Source organism: Sorex araneus, chromosome 6 (genome assembly GCF_027595985.1).
Source record: "Sorex araneus isolate mSorAra2 chromosome 6, mSorAra2.pri, whole genome shotgun sequence".
NCBI classification, from domain to species: domain Eukaryota; kingdom Metazoa; phylum Chordata; class Mammalia; order Eulipotyphla; family Soricidae; genus Sorex; species Sorex araneus.
This window is the reverse complement of record NC_073307.1, coordinates 80209091-80231330: the sequence shown is the minus strand read 5'-3', so window position 1 is coordinate 80231330 and position 22240 is coordinate 80209091. Positions and strand designations below refer to the sequence as shown.

The 22240-nt window shown below is 55.5% G+C and overlaps 1 protein-coding gene across 1 annotated transcript in view; it reads right to left on the bottom strand.

The window, feature by feature from the left end:
• Nucleotides 1-22240, bottom strand: part of B4GALNT3 (beta-1,4-N-acetyl-galactosaminyltransferase 3) — a 131660-nt gene that overhangs the window by 15638 nt on the left and 93782 nt on the right. Inside the window, exons 2-13 of the mRNA XM_012931676.2 lie at nt 21534-21637; nt 20638-20715; nt 9434-9529; nt 8947-9037; nt 8327-8427; nt 7630-7697; nt 6263-6341; nt 5568-5634; nt 3758-3901; nt 2654-2763; nt 1091-1191; nt 362-423 (exon numbers count right to left, since the gene is read on the bottom strand). Coding sequence (XP_012787130.2) covers nt 362-423; nt 1091-1191; nt 2654-2763; nt 3758-3901; nt 5568-5634; nt 6263-6341; nt 7630-7697; nt 8327-8427; nt 8947-9037; nt 9434-9529; nt 20638-20715; nt 21534-21637 — 1101 coding nt within the window. The remainder of the gene's footprint in view (nt 1-361; nt 424-1090; nt 1192-2653; nt 2764-3757; nt 3902-5567; nt 5635-6262; nt 6342-7629; nt 7698-8326; nt 8428-8946; nt 9038-9433; nt 9530-20637; nt 20716-21533; nt 21638-22240) is intronic.

The following is a 22240-nucleotide window of genomic DNA, read 5'->3' as shown; positions in this document are numbered from 1 at the left end:
CCCCGGGGCCACTCGCCGTGAATCTCCCGCTGACCAGCGCTAGGAAGGACAGTCCAGTGGGGAAGGACAGTGCGGCCTTGCCTGTGGCTGACCCAGGTTTGCTCCCCGGCACCACGCATGGGTCCCTGAGCACAGCGCCAGGACTGAGCCCTGAGCCCTGCTGGGAGCGGCAAAGTTTAAAAAAAGAAAGTCGCTTCCTCTGTCATGTGCCTGGGCGTGGAGCTTCAGCGAAGACAGCCCCTGCTCTGCGGGGTGAGCAGGACCACGTGGTCTCGCGTGTAAGGTCCCCGGGGGCGGGCTGGCATGGCCAGGGGGCATTCTGGGGACAGAGCCTGGTCGCCCCTCGCCGCAGTCACTGTACCTGGCTGCTCCAGCCCCTGCGTCTCGGGCTGGTCCATCTTGATGTACTCCTGAAAGCTGAGCCTGCAGGAGGAAGGGGACGGTCAGCGGGACCCCAGAGTCCTGCAGCCAGAGCCTCAGGGCCTGGCGGAGAGCAGGGCTGAGAGTGGAAGGGGGAGGCTGAGTGTGAGTGCACGAGTGTGCAAGGGTGTGAGTGTGTATGAATGGGTACGGGTATCAGGTGAGTGGGCTGGAGTGTGTTAGAGTGTGTGTGTGTGTGTTGGGGGTGTGTGTATGAGTGTGTGTAAGGGTGTGTGTGAGTGTGTGTGAGGATATAAGCTTGAATGTATATTAGGGTGTAAGAGGGTGTGAGTGGGTTTTAGGGTGCGTGTGTTTAGGGTGTAAGTATATGAGTGTGCTTGAGTGGGTGTTAGTGTGTGTGTGAGTGTGTAAGGGTATGAAAGGGTGTGTAAATATGAGTGTGCATGTGTGAAAGTGAATGTGTGCATAAGAGGCTGTGTGAGAGTATAAGTGCACGTGTATGTGTATGAGTGTGCTTCTGTGTGTGTGAGTGTGTGAGGTGCATGCATGCATAGGTGAGTGTGTGTGAGTGTGCAAGCAATGCACATGTTTGCGGTATCCTGGAAGGGCAGACTGCATGGCCTAGAAGGGTCCTGCGGCCACCCCAGGCTCTCCGGGCCCCAGCAGGGACTGTCAGGAGTAGCCCTTCCTGCCCCCCCTCGACCCTCACCTGTCACTGTAATAGGCATTTTCCTGATAGAAGCACTTGTTTTGGGTCTCCATGTGGCTCAGGCGGGTGTAGTCGTTGGGGTAGACGAAGGAGAGGTGCACCTGCAACAGAGGCAGCCGCGGGCTGGCGGGGTGTTCTCGGCAGCGAGCAGCCGCCCAGGCCAGACCTCCACCTACCTCTGGAGGAGGCGGCCCTCAGCCCTGACCGGACATGGTGTGCGTGAACCAGGAGCTTCTCTGCCGGCACACACGCTCCAGCCCCGAGCCTGGGTCAGCCCCACAGGCAACAGGCCCCTCACCCCTGCCCCAGCTTCCGGCCCCTCACCCCTGTCCCGGCTCCCAGCCCCTCGCCCCTGCCTCAGCTCATGGCCCCTCACCTCTGCCTCAGCTCATGGCCCCTCACCCCTGCCCCAGCTTTGGGCCCCTTACCCCTCCCTCAGCTCATGGCCCCTCACCCCTGCCTCAGCTTATGGCCCCTCACCTCTGTCCCAGCTCCAGGCACCACACCCCAGCCTCCGCTTCCAGCTCCTCACCCCTGCCTCAGCTCATGGCCCTTCACCCCTTCCTCACTTCCTGGTCCCTCACCCCTTCCTCAGCTCCTGGTCCCTCACACCTCCTCACCTCCTGGTCCCTCACCCCTTCCTCACCTCCTGGTCCCTCACCCCTTCCTCACCTCCTGGTCCCTCACCCCTTCCTCACCTCCTGGTCCCTCACGCCTCCTCAGCTCACAGCCCTGCTGCAGCCCAAACCACTCCCTCCTCTTTCCCTCTTCTTTCTTATCTTTTCTCATTTTCCTCTCCTCTGCTCTGTTTCTTCTCTTGCTTGACTTTGGGGTATACCTGGAGGTGTGTGGGGTCTACTTCCTTTCCTGTGATCAAGGGACCATTCGGTGCCAGGCTGGAGCCTGGGTCTCAGCCCTCTGTTCTCTCTCTCTCTCTCTCTCTCTCTCTCTCTCTCTCTCTCTCTCTCTCTCTCTCTCTCTCTCTCTCTCTCTCTCCCCCCGCCCCACACCCCATCACATCCCTCCTCTTTTTGATCCGTCCGTCTCCATCCAGATGCCCCCTCTCTGCAGCCTCCCACGGCCCGTGAGCATTGCCCCCTGCTGTGGAGGGGGCGCGCAGGGAGCCCCGTCCCCACCTGCCGCCCCCTGGAATCCTCTAGCTCCAGATCTGCAGTGGCCATTCCGCATCGTCTCCTGGGTGACGGCCTCTCTAGCACGAAACCCCCCTCCAAGCCTCACTTGCACGCCCTGCCCTGCCTGCCCCGTACCACACCCAGCGGGGGACCTGCCGGGCCAGCAGGAGTGGCAGCCTGGGCAGCCCACTGGGGGACGGGTGGGGGCTTCCTACGGGCACACCTGTGGCTTCAGACCTCACCTGGCAGGCCTAGGTGGTCTGGTCAGGGGCGATGGGAAGGCCCAGAGCCTCCTGGTGCGGGAGTGCAGGGAGCCACTGGCGCTGTGGCAGGAGCCGCAGGAAGGGGCGGCGGCCCAGCCTCCTCCCGCTGCCCCCACCACGGCCGCGCTCACTCGCTGCTCTGCCCCCGCTGCCCAGCCCACACTTACAAAGCGAAGTCCCTGATAGCGCTGCAGAGGGAGCCCGTCCACCAGGTAGCTGGGTTTGTAGGGACAGTCAGGCAGGACGTGGCGGAGATGAGATTTGGGGATCAGAGGCACTGGGGCAGGAAGGGAAGAGAAGGGAAGAGGAATGAGGGGAGTGTGGGGAAGCCAGCTTGGGCCGACAGCATCACCAAGGTCTCAGCTGAGGGGCAAGAGCTGGAACCCCCAGCTCGGCCAGAGACCTTTGTGGGGGGCGCTGAAGGGGGTGGGCCACGGTCAGCTCCATGCAGGCCCCCACCACTGCCCAGGGGTGCGGCGTTAAGAAGCATCTGAGCGGAGGGGGGTCAGGGGGCGGGGCCAGACCCTGACCCAGGTGGCGCTGGGCCCCGTGACCCTGCGGAGCTGGAGAGGACCAGGCTCCGAAAAGGCGTAAAAACTTCCCAGGGGCACAAAGCCCCTCGCTGCGGTCATCTGTTTTGTTCTTGTTTTCGTTTGTTTTGTTTGGGGGCCACGTCTGGTGATGCTCAGGGGTTACCTGGCTCTGCGCTCAGGAGGCACAGTTGGGAAGCCGGGATTCGAACCTGGATTTCCCTGCAGAAGGCAAGCCTCCCCACCCCTGTACTATCTCCCCGGCCTGCTGTGGTGATCTTTTAACCAGGAAACACACTCCCAAGAGTTTCGAACGTCACCTTCTGGAATGTTTCCTCTCAATCAATGAACAAGCGCTGGGCTCCAGCAAGAAACTGATAATAGAGGGCAAGGGGCTATGGACGGAGGTTAAACCTGGCTCTGTGCTCAGGGATCACTCCCGGCAGGGCTCAGGGGACCACACGTGGTGCCGGGGATTGAACGGGGTTGGCAGCAAGCGAGGCAAACACCCTGCCTGCTGTGCCAGATCTCTTCAGCCCCCTCGCTCCAGCTCTTATCCCGAGGGTCGGTTACACAGATGATCCCAGGTCACAAAAGCACGCACTGATCCTTTGGGGGAAACTCTGTGTGAATGTCCCACCCGCAGGGGAGAGAAGACTCTCAGATAGCCGGGAGGCAGTGGCAGAAACGACCCCCCCATCATGGTGGGGCTGCGGGAGCAGGTGGCAGCCAGGCCCTTACCTCGATACAGGGTGTCCCGGGGGTCGGGCCGGAGCATGTCGATGGGAGGCTGCTCGTCTCTGGGGAGGGGGTCCAGGGGCCTCACATGGCTGGCCGCTGTCTGCGGGATGTGGTCCACCTCATCCATCCTCAGCACCGTCTCATCTGTGCCGGGGAGAAGAGAGGGCGGGCGTCTGTGAGCCAGGAGCAGAGCCAGCACGGACCAGCTCCCTGCCTCCGGGGCCCGGGATGCAGGGCCGGCAAAGGCCTCGATGGGATCCCCCCAGGGGGCCTCACCTCTCTTCCATCCAATTCTCACCTCATCCCAGAATGGTTCCGGCTGCGGACAGTTAGTTATCCTCCCCCATTGACTGAGCTTCCTCTGGCCATGGTCTCTGTGTCCACAGTCAACCATGAGCCTCCAACCCTACCTATGTAAGACCCTTGGAGAGCATATCCACTCAACTTTTATTATAGTAGATTTTTATAATGGGTCAAAAATGTTTTTGTTTGTTTTGGAGGCCACACCCAGTGATGCTCAGGGCTTACTCCTGGCTCTGCCCTCAGGGGTCACTCTCAGTGGACCTCAGAGGACCATATGGGGTACCAGGAATCAAACCCAGTTGACCGTGCGCAAGACAAACACTCTAGCCACTGTATCTATGAAAAAAGTACATACAGTAGCGTTTAATACTCTATAGCTTTGAACACCTACTGGAGGTCTTCAGACATATCCCCCCGAACATTCCCAGAGAGAGGGGGAAGTACTCTTTGGCTCCCTCCGGCAGCCTCAGGGCTAGCCTACATCATAATTTCATGTGAATTGAAAAAAGATAAGTCTTTTCCGAAATCTTTTATTGCTGTCCCTGGGCCAGAGTAATAGCACAGGGGGTAGGGCCTCGCACCAGGCTGACCTGGGTTTGATCCCTGTTTTGCAGGATCCCATATGGTCCCCCAAGCCAGGGGGATTTCCTTAGTGCAGAGCTAGGAGTAACCTCTGGCCACTGCCAGGTGCGGCCCCAAAACCTCTGAGCATCTCAGGTGGTCTGCAGGGATCCCACCTGGGTTAGCACCTGCAGGCAAATACCCTACCCGCAGTACGATCGCTCTGGCCCCTCTGCTGTTTTCTGCGCTTCACTTGGAACCAGGCCTCTTCCTTGGCGCAAGTCAAAGGCCCAGAGTCCAACCTTCTCCTCTTCCTTCAGCCCCTCAGCTGTCCTCTGGTGGCCTCTTGCCTCAGCGGCCTTTCCACCAGCCTTCCACCTTCCCAGAGACTCCCACCCTTGGGTCCTCTCCATCCTGTGCTCCCCGCACGCCTCCTTCTCACAGTCTCCATGTCTACTCTCCGGCCCTGCTCACCTGCCCCCCGACACTGAGCCCCTGGGGCCCCGCCCCCTGCCCTCTGCACAGAAGCTTTGTTGAAGAAATCACAAGCCGAGCATTGTATACTAATGAAAAGTTCCTCTGTTGCCAGCACCGCAGGTGACAAATGTCCTCTCCCTGCCACACCCATGGTCTCCTTATCCAGCATCTCACTTGAGCCTCCTAGTCTCCAGCTCCCTTGAAATCGTACAGGAAATAGTGTGTGAGAAAGCTTGTCGGTATACCTAAGGAGCTTAGAGTATTTCCAGAAGGTTCTCAAAGGGCTCACTGACCCCTAAGAGGAGAGGAACTCTAAGGAGATGAACACTGTAGGTTGGGGACCCCCTTCCTATCCATGTTCCAAATACTTGAGCTTTAGTCTACATCTGTCCCACGCCTCCCCTCACCAAAGGTCCCTCAGAACCCCGATGCCCCTCCAGGCCAGGGGCAGAAACCCAGGCCTACTCACTTGTGAAGAGGGAGAGGGAAGGGGAGTCAATGATGCTGAACTTGGCCCCTGGATCATTCCGTCGCCACTATAAGAAAGAGAGAGAGAGAGGGCCACAGAGCCAGATGGTGGCTCTTGCCTTGCACGGGGCTGACCCGGTTCAATCCCTGGCACCCCAAGATTCCTGGGTCCCCTAGAGAGCAGGAACAAGTAAGCCCCGAGTACAGCTGGGAGTGGCCCAAGCCTTTCCGTCAAAGAAATAAAACATGAAAACTCTATAAGATATAAAATAGGGATGGGGCCGTGAAGAGAGGACGGGGTAAGGCGCTTGCTTTGCACGCGGCTAATATTGAGTCAATCCCACCCCGTATAGTCCTCTGAGCCCCACCAGGAGTGACCCCTGAGCCCTGAGTCAGGGTCAAGCACTGAGCACAGCTGAATGTGGCCCCCAAACCAAAACAATACAAATAAAATTAAATAAGGGGTTGGAGATAACATAGCAGGGAAGGCTTTATGCGACCGACCCAGGCTTGATCCCTGACATGGTCCCTTGAGCCCTGCCAGGAGGGATCCCTGAGCACCAGAGCTGGGAGTAAGCCCTCAGAACTGCCCCCCGCAAAAAAAAGAAAAATCAAAAGAATAAAATGAAAGGGAGAAAGACTGGGTGTGGGGGGTTGGGGCCTCTGGGTTTTAAACAGGGCAGGGAGGTCACTCACCGCAATTTCCACGTGGTCGGTGCCCTCGTCGTTTTGCTTATGCAGCACCTCAAAGTAGTACCTTTGCGAGGCTGAGAGGCTGGTTAAGGGGGGCAGAGAAAGACGCTTGGGCTCAGGCCCCTCTGCACACCCTCAGCCCTCCCTGCTGGGCACGCCAGCTCCCGTCTCCCCACCCCCGCCCCCAACATCTCCCTCCGCCCTTTCTCTTCGCTTCCAGAATCTCAGGAGTCACCGTCCATCCACCCAGGTCAGAGTCCCTGCTCCCGCCCTGACATGCTCAGGCTTCTGCTCCTCTACAAGGGGACAATAAAAGTACTTCCTAGGGTCACTGAGAGCATCAAACAAGATCTTAATTGTTTACTCTCGTAAAGGGTCGGTTGATGCCACGCATTGGCCTAAGTGTTTGGCCTACCAGCTTTTCAGAAAACAAAACAAGAATTAAAAAAAAAAAAATCCCCATACTTCGAATCCCTCTGGAAATCTGCCGTCTTTGAGCAAACTGAAAGCACCCCTCAAGTGGACTTGAGGGGATGCAACCACCCCACTGGATGGCTCCAGCACGAGGGGAAGGGGCCATCATGCTGGGACACGCTCATCTGGGCTCACTCCACCCTGGCTTGCGGGGGAAGCATGTAGGCCCAGGACGCTCAGGTGCTTTGCCTCAAATCAACAAGGCAGTCAGAGCAGACCTGGGCTGTGCACACAGGGAGTCCCGTTGTGCTGTCCATGCCATTAGTCGCTACACTAACTTACACCTGAGTGTCCACCACAGTGGCTGGCCTGTAGGCAGCGCAAGGTCCCCGGCCTCCCGGTCAACACAGCATTAAACCAAATCCAAGCACGCCCTTGCCTGCGTGCACGTGCTGGCCGCCAGGTGGCGCTCTGTGCCAGCTGCGACAGCCAAGGCTGACGGGTCACCACCGGCCTTTCCCTCCAGTGGGCCCGGGGATCACTGCTTGGGCAAACTGGGGGAGCACGGAGAGAGCAATTGGTGTCCCGTGGTGTGGTTGTGGGGATCCCTGGGGATGGAGAAAATGGGAAGGACAGGGACTGGGCACTATGGTGCTTTCAAGTGACGTTATGGTCACTAGAGAGTCGTGAGGTCACACCCTTCCCAGCCTGAGGAGGTGTGAGCACCCTTCTCCCTGACTGCAAACTGCAGGACGGGCCGGGCCTAAGTCACGGGCTTCACTTCCCAGAACACGCCTGCACCAGTGGCCCTCTGAGAGGACGCAGGTGGCAGGGGGCCGGCTTCTCGGGACAGTGTTTGCCCTCAGCCTTGGAGGGAGGTTGGGATTTATTCGGAACTTTCCTGGGTTTTGTTTCTTTGCCTCCTCACAAAAAATATCGCGATCCTCCTGACTCACCTCACTGGCTTGGAAATCTGACTCCGGAATTTTCCAAACTCTCCGGGCGCGGCCCACTCCTTCCCTGTCTAGAGGTGGAGGGAGAGAGGAGAGAAGGAAGGAGAAAAAAGAAAAGTGGTGAGTGATGGATGGGCGGGAAGGAGGGAGAAGACAGGAGCTGAGTGAGGGAAGGAGATGAGGGAGGAGAATGAGTGGAGGAGATGCAGGGACAAGGACGGGACTGGGGACCCTGCAGGATGCATCCAGCCTCTCAGAGGGCCCAAGACCAGTCTCTCAACACAAGTCATGGGCACCAAGCTGGGTCTAACAGCCCCTCAAAGATGCACCTGACCCAGGGCTGGAGCGATAGCACCGCGGTAGGGAGTTTGCCTTGCACGCGGCCGATCCAGGTTCGATTCCCAGCATCCCATATGGTCCCCTCAGCCGGGGTAATTCCTGAGCACAGAGCCAGGAGTGACCCCTGTGCATCGCCAGGTGGGACCCAAAAAGCAAAAAAAAAAAATGCACATGACCCAGAGTCCACCCGGAGATGCTCCCCCAGGAACGCTTCTCCAGTCTTGCACCGACTCGGGCCCCTCTGTGCCCCTCAGGAAATGGAACAAGCTGAGAGGGAGGGGCACCTTCCCTGGGAGCGCCTGGCCCAAGCTGTGGCCGTGCCGGCACCCATGGGTGACTCCTGGCGCCGGGCTGGCCCTACCTTGCCCACAAAGGCCAGCAGCTGGAGGCCCGAGACCTGGTCGTCCTGGCTGAGCCAGAATTCAGCGTTGTCATCTGCAGCAATGGCAAACTGGACCTGTCCTGGGCCGTGGAGAGAATTTCCCAATGAGCGCAAGAATGGATCTGTAGCCAGAGTTTGGTGTGGGCTGGGGTGGTAGGGAGTAGGGCCGTGCTGGGGCTATTCCTGACTTTGTGCTGGGGAAGGGAGGGGTGTCACCCCCTGACTGTGCCCGAGGGCCAAGTTGGCCACACAAGACAAGTGCTGTAAGCCCTGTGTCATCTCTCTGCTCCCTAAAAGTTTGGTTTTTTTCCTAAGTGCTGGTGATCCAGTTATCTTTACGGGGTTTGGCACCGTGGCCTCCCTCCTTGTGGGGGTTCTGCATCCTGGGAGACATGTGATCACGGGGAGACTTCAAGAGCAAGGAGAGCTAGCTCCAGATTCTACAAATGGGGGGAGCAGGTGGGAGGGTTGCAGGAGACCAACGCCTGACTCAGTTTCCCTCTCTAATGAGGGACAAATACCCGCTGGCCCAGTGCAGGTGAATTTCTCGACCCCGGACCACTGCTCCCTGGGCCCCCAGGCTCTGCAGCTAGCCTCACCGTCTGTGAACGGGTGCAGGTAGCCAAAGATGCGGAGGCCATAGTTGGTCCATCTGGGGGACACGGCCAGCTTCCTCAGGGTTGTGCGGATCTACGCCAAGAAAGGGACAGAAACAGTTACCCAGGAGAGCTGCGAGGAAACTGAAGAAATTGGTTCGTTCCTGGCTAGAAGACCAGGAGGCTGAGACAGCAGGAAAACTAGGGTGCTTCTGCTTCCCCTGGCCTCTTTCTCTTGCCGGTGCTGCACGGCTGTGCATGGTGGCCCTGCATAAACTGTATCGCGAGCCACCAGGAGAGCCCGCAGTTGAAATGATGCCAAGAGTGGCGGGGGGTGGCAGGGAGTTCAGGGAAGGGGGCACTCGAGATCAGGCAGTGGGAAGGGGCCCAGAGACACACATGATGAACTGGGGAGAAACATGGGAAAATGAGGACAGCAGGGGCAGGGGGAGAAGGCAGGAGCAGGAGAGATGGTCCAGCCAGCACTCACATGGGGGTACAGAGGGAAGTGGAGGTTCCTGCGGAGCTGCTGGATGGAGCTGCCGCACCAGTCTTCAAACACGTGCAGGTTGGCGTGGCCCCGGAACTGTGTGGGCAGAGAAGCGGGCAAGTGAGTGGCAACAGTCCCAGCCTGCCTCCTGCGGCCCACGGCTTGAAGGGTGCACAGGCTGCAACAGGGAACCCCATTTCTCTCACACCACACCTGCTCCTTTCGGGCATCTGTCAGCAATCCCCAGCAGGGACCTGGCTATTCCTGAGGCCTTGGTCAGTTTTTCTGGTCACACATGTGTGTGCACACCTGCATTCTCTCACTCTCTCTCACACACACTCACTCTATCTCATACACATTCACTCACACACATTCACAATCACTCTCACACACATTCACTCTCACACACATTCACTTTCTCACACACATTCACTCTCACACACATTCACAATCACTCTCACACACATTCACTTTCACAAACATTCACTCTCTCACATTCACTCTCACACACATTCACTCTCTCACACACATTCTCTCTCACACACATTCACTCTCACACACATTCACATTCACTCTCACACACATTCACTCTCTTACACATTCACATTCACTCACACACATTCATTCTCACACACATTCACATTCACTCACATATTCACTCTCACACACATTCACTCTCTCACACATTCTCTCTCACACACATTTACTCTCACACACATTCACATTCACTCTCACACACATTCACTCTCTCACACACATTCACTCTCACACATATTCACTCTCACACACAGTCACTCTCACACACATTCACTCTCTCACACACAGTCACTCTCACACACATTCACTCTCTCACACATTCACATTTACTCATACACATTCACTCTCACACACATTCTCTCTCACACACATTCACTCTCACACACATTCACTCACACACATTCACTCTCTCACACATTCACTTTCACATACATTCACTCTCACACACATTCACTCTCTCACACACATTCACACTCACACACATTCACATTCACTCTCACACACATTCACTCTCTTACACATTCACATTCACTCACATATTCACTCTCACACACATTCACTCTCTCACACATTCACTCACACACATTCACTCTCTCACACATTCACTTTCACATACATTCACTCTCACACACATTCACTCTCTCACACACATTCACACTCACACACATTCACTCTCTCACACACATTCACACTCACACACATTCACTCTCTCACACACATTCTCTCTCACACACATTCTCTCTCACACACATTCACTCTCTCACACACATTCACTCTCACACACATTCACAATCACTCTCTCACACATTCACTTTCACACACATTCACTCTCACACACATTCACTCCCTCACACACATTCTCTCTCACACACATTCACTCTCTCACACACATTCACTTTCACACACATTCATTCTCACACACATTCACCTGCTCTTACAGTCACATTCACTCTCTCTCTCACATACACTTTCACACATTCACTCCCTCACACACATTCATTCACACATGTATTCACTCTCTCACACACATTCACTGTCTGTCAAACATAAACACTCACTCTCTCATACATACTCACTCTCATACACACTCACACATACACTCACACAAACATTCATTCTCCCTCCTTTCCCCCCTCCCTCTCCCTCTGTCTCTCCCTTTTTTTCTCTCTTCCTGTACAGGAAGGGCTGACTGTCTTCTCTTCTCCAGAGGAGAGGACTGTCATGTCAGAATGGGAGGGCAGGTTGGGTGGTGCGGGGTTAAGGCTCTTGCCTCACATGCGGCCGACCCTGGTTCAATCTCTCCCACCGGATAAGGTCCCCTGATCCCTACCAGGAGTGGCCCCTGAGCACCGAGCCAGGATTATTCCCTGAACTCTGCCAACTACTATGGCACAACAGCGCACCTCACCTCAACCCACCACTGAAAAATAATACACCAGAAAGACAGAGAATTGGAAGAACACTCAAAATTGGGTGTCTCTGCAGACGTTCTCTCCTTCCCCACTGCTGTGAGCCCTTCCCCACACAGGAGCCCTCCCTCAGGCTCCCCGGGTGTGGAGGTGGGGGAGCGCAGGTGGGCCCCGTCCAGCAGACGCCCCCAGACCGCTGCTCTCCAGGAACTCAATCCTCTCCGGGAATGCCCGGGAGCCTGGGGCGGGAGGGCAGCGCTGGGAGAGGGAGGCACGGAGGCTGCTCCTGGTGAGGGAGCCGGCCCTGGGAGCCGGGCTCCTTGGGAGGAAGAGCGGGAGCTGGCGAGGGAAGGGTGAGCCTGAGGTAACTGTCCCAATTTTTCCTGACAAAGAGTTTCAGATTACCCCACCTCAGCTCTTTTCTCCTCCCCTCCCCCCAGCCTAATCTCCAGGTTGTGGGAGGCAGAGCCTCAATTACTCTAGACAAACAGGCCCTGCCCTGCCCTGCCCTGCCCGCTGTGGCCCATCAGATGCCAAGTGTCAGCTGCCCCGGGGAACGGGGCGGACGGACACCCAGGCCTGGGTGGCCAGCGCAGATGGCAGCCAGGGAGGAAGAGGGCCGAGCAGATGGATGGAAGGCCCCAGGGCCCCCCCACCCCGTCCCCCCTCCCGCCGCCAAGGTACACTGCCCCCCAGGAAAAGACACAGCCGCCAAGGGCTCCGAAGCCACGTGGCACTGCCCGACCAACGCCAGGAATGCGGGTCCGGGAGCGGCCACCATTCCCAGGAATATGAGTGGGGGGCTGGAAGGGTGGGAGAGAGAATGCGGCCTGGGGCGGGGGAGGGCAGAGGCTCTGGGAAGGGAAGAAAGAGGACATTGTGCTCCTTCTGGCACATTCCTTAGGTCCCGTTTGCAAGACTCGGCCGTCGTGTCCCAGTGGCCCTCCCGGGAGGCCCGCTCAGATCTGCGAAGCCGGCGACTGTGTCGGCCAGGAGCCTCGCAGTGGCTTTGGGCAGGGAAAGGAGGGGTGCATGCCAGGGCGGGGGCGGGCCCCAGAGGGCTCCCCTTCTGCTGGGATGGGCGCAGGCCTTCACTCCCCCTCCTCCGGACAGAGGCAGGGGAGGCCAAAGGCTAAGCCGACGCCAACATCCGCTCCAGGCCCACACGGGCAGCACCAGAATTTGGGTCCTGGAGCTTGGAAACTTTGGAGGGGGTGGGGCGAGGGGGTGGCCTCCACTCACCAGCCCTGCCCTTTGTCCACTTGCCTTATTGTCCAGCAATGACGCATTTGGAACTTGCAGTTAAATAAAAGGGGGACGGAACTCTGGAGAACTGGGGTGGTGGGCTCGGAGGGCCGAGCTCGGCATGCAGGGGGCCCAGGTTTAATCCCCGCACAGCCCGATGCCCTGAGCACCACTGGGGGAGCATCCCTCAAACCCGAAGCTGACTAGCTCCTGAGCACCCCCTGGTGCAGCCCCCAAAATGGGAAAGAATGATCGGAACCCTCTCGGCTGAGAGGTGAGAGTGCTCAAGCCCGGAGAGAAAGTGACTCCCCAGGGCGCAAGCAGTGGGGCTGGCGACAGGGGTCTGTGGGAGTCGGCAGGGCGGGGGGGCCTCACTGGGGAGTGGGACCCTGAGGCAGGTCTGCTTCAGCACCTCCGAAGTGGGCGGAGGCTCCCCTCTACTCCCTCCACGCCCCCACCCCACCCCCACCCTCCCACAGAACAAGCTCCAGAGCCATGCATAGCGCCTGCCGCCTCTCCCAGCTGCTGGGCGCAGAGCTGTGTCTCCCTGGAACAGCCTGCAGCCCCTCACAGCGCCGCTCCCCTCTCAGCCACTCCCTCAGGCCCCACGCAATCACCTCTGACTTCTCCCAGGTAGTGGTCAGAGCTCCCTTCTCTGCACATAATTACTTGCAAAGTAGACCAGAGAGATAGCACAGCAGGGGCTATCTGCTATCCGCTTGTCCGCTTGCCTTACGGGGGGGGGGGGGGGGGGGAAGGGGGGGGCGACCTGGGTTCGATCCCCAGTATCCCATAGAGTCCCCTGAGCACGCCCAGGAGTAACTCCTGAGTGCAGAGCCAGGAGTCAGCCTAGAGCATTGCCAGGTATGTCCCCTCTCCCCAAAAGAGAGATGACTAGAGAGCAGAGGATTTAAGTCAGTGGCACAATGTAGGGTCTGCATCTATGAGTTTTTAGTTTAATTCCTGGCATCAAAAAATGAAGAAGAAAAAAAGATGTTGAAGAGGAAATAATTAGGAGCCAGATTTACAAGAGATAAGGTGCTTGCCTTGTATACAGCAGCCCTGGCTTTGTCCCCTGACACCCCACAATGTCCCCAAGTCTGCCAGGACTGAGCCCTGAGCCCAGAGTCAGAAGTAAGCCCTGAGCACTGTGGGGTCCAAAAAAAAAAAAAAAAAACAAGAAATAAAAATTACTGGCAAGAACCATTGCGATGGGCACTGTATGTTCCTTCGATTTTTCTATATGCACCGAGTGCTTTGTGCTCATTAGAGACAAAAAAAAAACCCCTCTAAGGTTTGACAACAGTGTCATCTGTGCCAGGACTAGGGCAGAGATGTGAGGTGGCCCCAGGGCAAGACAGCAGAGTGCCTGGTACCCCTCCGTACCAGGCCACGGCTCCATCCACTGCCCAGCCACGAGAAGGGTACCCCTGAGCTCCTGCTCCTGCTCACAGGACACTGCCTTGCCCAGGGGGGCAGAGGGGGCTGGACCACGTGCTTTCCAGAGAGAGGGGCCAGGGAGGCAGGAGCTCCTTCACCAGACTCCTGCTGGCCTCAAGGTATCAATCTATTGTGTGTGTGGAGGGCAGGGCAGGGTGGGATCTAATTCAGGACCTCACTTGTGTGAGATGTGTTTCTTGCTCACAGCTACCCTTGCAGGGGGCACTCCTTGAATTCAGGGGCTCTTAGAATAATAAAATGTAATTCTAAGGGCCGGAGAGATAGTGCAGCGGATAAGGCATTTGCCTTGCACACAGCTGACCTGGGTTCGAATCCCGCCACCACAAATGGTCCCCCAAGCACGGCTAGGAGTGGTCTCTGAGTACTGTCAAATAAAAAGATAATAAAGGGTAGCTCCAGAGCTTGAGGACAGGGCAAGAGACCCTGTGGATGATCATAATGGAGGCAACGATCCCCACTGCTTGGTGGTTGGTAGAATGAGCTGAGGGCAGGATGGATCTCACCAGAAGAGACGAAACATACTGAGTGGGTGACCTGGGATTCTGGGGGAAAAGGCTCCGAGCCTCAGCAATCTGTGCGTGCCGGTATTTCCAGCACCATTAGTCACCAGGCCAGAAACCAGAAACAACCCAAATATTTACTGATTGAGTTACAGGCATATACAATATCATACTGCCACACGACAGGGTTTTCTTCAGCAACACAATGGAATGAATGACCAGCACGTGAGGCTCCGTGCCGGGAGCCAGGTGCAGAGGACCCTCCCCGACAGGACCCTGAGAGGAAGGGGCCGGTTGGAGAGCTAGCACAGCAGGCGGGGCGCTTGCCTCGCATGCATCCAGCCCAGGCTTGATCCCCAGCACCCCATGTGGTCCCCCACGCACGGCCAGGAGTGATTCCTGAGCACAGAGCCAGGAGTAAGTGAACACTGCTGGTGTGACCCAACCCTCCACACCCCCAGCGGAAAAAATCCCAAACAGGGGCTGGAGCAACAGCACAGCGAATAGGGCATTTGCCTTGCATGTGGCCAACCCGGGTTCGATTCGAGCATCCCAAATGGTCCCCTGAGCACCGCCAGGAGTAATTCCTAAGTGCAAAACCAGGAGTAATCCCTGTGCATCGCCGGGTGTGAACCCAAAAGCCAAAAAAACAAAAACAAAAACAAAAAAATCCCAAACAGACAAATCAGAAGAGAATAAAGAGATAGGTTAGTTTATCAAGGGCAGTCAGAAAGGATAGTAATCGGAAAGGGAATTTCTTTTCTCTTTTTTTTTTTGGGGGGGGTCACATCCAGTGATGCACAGGGGTTACTCCTGGCTCGTGTACTCAGGATACTCCTGGAGGTGCTCGGGGAACCATATGAGATGCTGGGAATTGAACCTGGGTCGGCCGCATGCAAGGCAAACACCCTATTTATTCACTGTGCCAGCACTCCAGCCCCTGAAGTTTTTTGCTGTGCCAATCCATGAATCTGTTCTAGAGCTAAGTGTGATCGAGGCTGCCTCTCAGTGCTTCCCTGACAGGGAGGTGGGAGCAGAAAGATGCCCGGGACGGGCTGGAAGGGGTTGGAAGCGCACGCATGGGACTGGATGCTTGGGTTTCTTTTCCTTTTGATTTTCTTTTTCTTTCTCCCTTTATTCTTTCTTTGCTTTAGGGGCCATACCCAGTGGGAGCTCAGGACTTATTTCCAGCTCTGCATTCAAATTCACTCCCAGTGGCTTGGGGGATATCGGGGATTGAACCCAGGCTGGCGACATGCAACGCAAGCACCTTTCCCTCTCCAAGCCCAGGACCTGGTTTTCCTTCTGAAAAAACAAGAGGCCAGAAGATGGTGCAGAAGTTAGGGTGCCTGCTGGGTGGGGTCCGATCCTGGGCACCAGGCAGTCCTCCCCAAGCATTGCCAAGTACAAGCCCTGCGGCCTCTGAGTATCACCAGGGGCCCCGGAGCCCCTGAGCTCCTCCGAGTCACTCTGCGGGGCCTGGACAGCACTGAATCCTTTTGTAAATTATTTTTAGTATTAAAAAAGAAAAATAAAAGTCAGAGCAATAGTATAGTGGGCAGGTGCTTGCATTGCAAGTGGCCAACCCAGGATGGATTCCCAGCACCCCATGAGGTCCCTGAGCTTGCCAGGAGCCAGGAGTAAGCCCCTAGCACCACTGGGCCCCCTGACCCTCCAAACACCCATCACATGATCACAGCCCTGGTCACCTCCCTCAGCTCTGTCAGGTCTGAGCATTACAGGGTCGGGCATCTAACCCTCATGCCTGGAACCACCAGGCCAAGAATTGCCAGGAGTGACCCCTAGGACTCCCCCAGGGCTGGGGAGGCCCTCACACATCCCCTCCAAGGCATCCTATTTTAATCACTATAGACCATGCACTCACTGATGTTGGATCATTACATACACATGCATATCTCTAAGAAATGCTTTTTTGGGGGGGAGGGGGTCACACAGGGGTTACTCCTGGATGTGCACTCAGGAATTACTCCTGGCAGCGCACAGGGTATCATATGGGATGCCAGGGATCGAACCCGGGTCAGCAACATGCAAGGCTAGCGCCCTCCCTGCTATACTATCATTCCAGCCCTACATACATATGTATATCTCTAACCCTTTCATCAGGCAAAAAAATAAAAAATAAAAAGTGGTGAAATGAATGACGAATCAATGCCAAGTGTCACAGAGCGATAATCTTTCAGAACTATTGGTTCAAGAAAGCCATGCCAGTGGTTGCATGAAAGGCAAGAGAGCCAGATCCTTGACCCCTGGTTTGGGGAGCCCAGTCCCCAGGAGGGTGGGGCATAACTGCCTGGTGAGGTCACCGGCGCAGGTGTGCCCGACGGTAATCCATCCTCCTCAGGGCTTTCCACACAGGCTGCGCACAGTGGGATAACCTAACATCACATGCACCGGCCTCGCCGCCACACCTGCCCCCAGCTCATGGGCGGGGTGAGATCAAATCTCCCAGGCTGGAGAGATGCAGATAAAGGCCAGGGGCTGGCCAGGTCTGCCCAGCCGAGGAAAGCAAGCTGCGAGAGCTCAGAGACGTAGCGCAGCAGGTAGCGCACTGGCCTTGCCTTCTGCCAACCCGGGTTCAATCCCCGGCATCCACATTGTTCTGCAAACCCTGCCAGGAGTGGTCCCTGAGGACTCAGACAGGAGTAAGTCCTGAGCACTGCTGAGTGTGACCCAAAACCAAAAATAAGGCAAGTCATGTCCACAGGTTCAGAAGCTTAAAGACACTGGGCTGTGGACAAGTTGTAAAATGAAAGACCCAAATTTCATTTTTCCACTGCAGAGCATCATGCTATTTGGGGTCTTTTTTTTTGAGGGGGGGCGCTGCGGGGTGGTAGTAGTGAGGCTGCCTCCCAAGAAATGCTCAGGACAGGGCGTTTTGTGGTGATACTCCCTGCAAGCTGCCAGGCCCGAGGATTCGGAGCTAATCTGGCCTGCCGTGCTTGGGACAGCCAGGTGACGCAGCCCCGCCTCCAGGGCCGCCCTGGCGACGCCTGGGATGATGTTGGGTTGCCAGGGATCAAGTCAGAATTGGTCGCATGCAAGGCATGTGCTTTAACCACTGTATAATCACTCTGCTCCCACGCGGAGGTCCTGACGGAACCGTTCACTGAATGCAAGCTTGCAAATGTGAATAAGCCATGCTGAGCCTCCACTCCTCACCCAAAAAAGAAAAGAAAGTCTGGCAAATCCTACCAGAATCAAAAGTAGGTGCTGATTATGACAACCTGGCCCCACTGCTTACACTGCTCTCTGGAAAATGTTTCTAAAGCAGCTTTATTTTTCTTAGTTTCCTGGAATGAAGGGGTGTTCTGTGGACAAAAGAAACTCTGAAACTCTGAGACACGAGCAACAGAGCCGGAAACTGTGCAGGGTGGAGGGGAAGGGAACACGGGACGATGGTGGAAGCATCTTGACATACGGCAGCAGGATGAGACTCTAAAATAAAGCTTCAATACTATTGGGAACTGTGTTCCCTCAATTAAAAAAAATAATAACATTTAAATACTTTTTTTAATTAGACACCAGACATTTTAAAAAAAAGTAATTCAGGAGACAGCTCAGTCTGATACACACTGTGTCGGACCACAGGAAACCGATCACGGTGAACGTCTCTGAGGTGACTTCGTGTAGTAATGTGCATTTCCATGAAGCGGATGTAGTTTACAGTCTTCAGATCTCATTTTGGCAATGGACACTCCTCTTCCTGGAGTAGCTTAAGGGATTTAATGGCCCAGGAAATAGTTGGGGGAAGACGAGCTTTACGCCCAGGCGTGGCAGGAACAGTGCTCCCTCCTGAGCCTTGTTTTTCTCATCGATAAAGAGAGGATAATGAGCTGGTAACCAGGAAATACACAGCCTGTGCACAGTAGGCCCACAGTCCATGGCAGTGCTTCCCAGAGAAAGAAAATGGAATGAGTCGGCAGCTCATTTGCTTTTGTTCCTAATTTCGTGGGGGAGTTTGGGGACCGGGATGTTGGTGACACCAGGCAATGCTCAGGGCACACTCCTGAGTCTGTGCTCAGGGATCACTCCTGGCAATGCTGGGGAGAGGGGGAACATGGGGGGTGCTGGGGACCGAGCTCAGGCCAGGCACGTGCAAGGCAAGTGCCCTACCTGCTGTACTGTTTCTGGTCCTAATTCAGTATAATTTTAAATCATAACCAGCAGATGAAAAATTTCTGTGGATCTCTGGAGCAATCTGTAAAAATTGCCTCCTTAACCCCACTTTTTTTAAAACACACAAAAAAAGTTACTCCTCCCTCCTACCATCTTCTGGGTGTTCGAAGTGAGGCCCTATTCCAGCCTACACTTGAGGGGACAAAGCAAAGGCACGAATACCAGGAGGAAGAGATCCTGGAAGGCCCCTGCCAAACCTCATCAATGACTTTACTTTAACAAAGGAATCTTCACAGCCTGTGATGCAGTCAGATTGACAGGGAAAAAGTCATCCCCACAAACAACAAACGTGTGTTCCTTGAGTCCCGAGTGGGGCTGTGTTGGTACGGCAGCGGGCAACAGCTAGGACAGGCCTAGCAGATCGACTCATAGGCTCCAGACTGGAAAAACTCACCTACTTTTGCACACGAGGACAGCTTCGTCCAGTAAGAGATGCTTGGGAAAAATCTGGGTGGCAAGATAGATGGTGACTATTTCCTCTGTTTATTTCAGAGGAAATAAACTTATTTAGGGCTGGGGCGCTAGCACAGCGGGTAGGGTGTTTGCCTTGCACGTGGCTGACCCAGGTTTGATTCCTCCATCCCTCTCGGAGAGCCCGGCAAGCTACCAAGAGTATCCCGCCCACATGGCAGAGCCTTGTGGCGTATTCGATATGCCAAAAACAGTAACAACAAGTCTCACAATGGAGATGTTACTGGTGCCTGCTCGAGCAAATTGATGAACAACGGGACAACAGTGCTACAGGTTTACAAACTTGTTCATGACAATTTGTTACAGGCACTCAACAGTCCAACACCAACCCTATCACAACTGTCACCTTCCCTCCGCCACTGTCTCCATTTCCCCAACCACCTCTCAAGCCTGCCCCCAGAGCAGGTCCACTATTATTTATTTCCTTTTGCTTGTTACCACTAAATGGCTAATGTAATGATCAAACATGCTTCAGTAAAAGAAAATGTGTGAAAATTTTTGTATCTCATCCTGGGGACATCAAGTCCAACAAATACTAAGCTATTTGTTGCTAGTTGAGCCTTCTGTGTTAGCTTTTTTCTCAGTTGAGCTGAGCGGGCTTCCAATCTGTGTGCACCCACTGGGATGTTAGTACCGTAGAGTTTGGAGATGTCGCTCCAGGAAACCCAAAGCATTTAACTGGGTAATGAGCTCACATGGCGGCTGCAGTGGGACATGGGTGTGGCTGCCAGGGCTTCGGGAAGTGCAAGGAAGTGGGGACGGGGGCACCCACCTGACTCCGAAAAAGCCCAGAAAAGATTTTTTTTAAAGTTTTTTTTGGCCACACTTAGCAGTGCTCAGTGCCTGCTCCTGGCTCCTTGCTTGGGGATCATTCCAGACAGGGCTCACATATGACGCCAAGGATTGAACCAGGGTTAGTTAGCTATGTGCAAAGCAAGTGCCTTATCCACTGTAGTGCTTCTCTGGCCTTAAAAAAACTTTTGTGGGGGGAGTAGGGCAGGATGGCAGGGGAAGGACTACACCTGGTAGTGCTCAGGGCTTACTCCTGGCACCTTGCTTGGGGATCATTCCAGACAGGGCTCATACATGATGCCAAGGATTGGACCAGGTTTAGTTGGCTATGTGCAAAGCAAGTGCCTTCTCCACTGGAGTGTCTCTCTGGCCTTAAAAAACTTTTGTGGGGGGAGTAGGGCAGGGTGGCAGTGGAAAGACTACACCTGGTAGTGCTCAGGGCTTACTCCTGTCTCTGTGCTCAAGAGTCCTTTCTGGTGGGCTCAGAGGACCATATCAAGTGCCAAGGATCAAGCCCCATCAGCTGTGCGCTGTTCTGGCCCCAGGTTCTATTAAGCTGTGTCAAGGACTCAGGTCAGTGGAGCCCTTTTACCTCCGAGAGCCAGGGGACAGGTTTATTCCACTTCAAGTAGCTGCTATTACTGTTCCCTCCTCGTTGCAAGTCTTGGTCCTGGCAAAAGAATGAAGCATGAACTCAGAGAAAAGAAAGCACAGGATTCAGCAGGCAGGTAGGTCCCGTGGGGAGGTAGAGGGGCCAGGATGCAGTTCCTGGGCCGGGAAGCTTATTGACCATTGTTTGGGGGCCACGCTAGCTCCCCAGAACAGACCGAACACTGCTGCTTTTATTTCCTCAATGTTCTTTCCTATGTGGAAACACTGTTTTCTCCAGGAGCTTCGACTCTGTCTTCCTCTGTTCCCCAGGCCTCTGCCCAGACTTGTCGGCCACTTGTCCCAATAAGTGTGAGCCCCCCGGGGACAACAACCCAGCCCCTTCTTTCCATGCACATCCGCACATCCCGAGGTCAGTTTGGTTCAGCCTTGGGGATTCAAATCTGTCCAACGTTCAGGCTCCAGGCCCCAATGTCCCTAATTCTGTAGGCCTAAGGAACACTATGGGTTGGGGACAGGCCGCTCAATGCGTCAGAGCGCATGCTTTGCATGGTGGCGCCCCAGATTCAAGTCCCAGCACTACATGGTTCTCCGGAGCCAGGAGAAGCCCAGGAACTTGGCTGAGTGTGAGCCTGAACCCAAGTACAAGCACAAATAAGAAACACTGACCAAGACTCCAGCGGGGGGATCATAAAGGATGTGACTCGGCCTGGGTGAGGGCACCCTGCTGGGAAACCCCATGACCAGGTTGCAGCTCGGGGCGCTGTTTCGGAGCCCCTCTGCCCACAGGAAAGCGGGGGCTGCCACAGGCCACCAAGGCAGAGAACTGAGGACCCAGCTTTGGGCCCTACTCAGGAACACAGAGTGGCAGTCACTTACCTTGAGGTCTGACCTCGGGGGGTGGTAGAACTGGAGATTTGGGCCAACTGCGGGTATGTTCCTGCTGGCCAGAGCCTTGGCTAGTTCTCTCCAGCTGCCATACCCTGCCGAGGAGAAGGAAGAGAGGAACGACGTGAACACAAGCTGAAGGCGTCCGAAGTTCCTTAAGAAGCCGGGGGCAGCGATGGAGCCCATCAGCTGTCCTCTGCTGCTCCTCACCCTGATCTTACAGAATGTAGGAGGCATGGGCAGAGGCTTAACCTTGACCATCGTCAACAGGGCAGAGAGAGGCCTCTGGAAAACCAGCCTCCTCCTTCTGCATCAGAAAGGGCACAAGAGACAGCACCATCGGCCCGTGGGCACCCAGGCTTCCCCAGCTGCCTCTCAAGGCTCGAGTTCTCCAAAGGCTGCTAAAGAAAGAAGGCTGTGAACAGCCCCTGACCCCAGCCAATCCCCTGGCCAGCTCGGTCCCTTTCGTCCACACTCAGGCAGACAGTGGGGTGGTTCTAGACCATCATAATCACTGGCCATGAAACAGACACAGTATGTCTACAGGAGAGGCAAGAAAGGCTTGGGCCATGGTGTCTGTGCTGGAGATCAAAAAATAAATTCAAGAGTCTCGGGCCGGCTCGCACTCCGCCGAGATTCGACCTGGGTGGCCAGGCTTTTACATGGCCGCTTTGCTGCTGACGACCAAGATCCAGAGC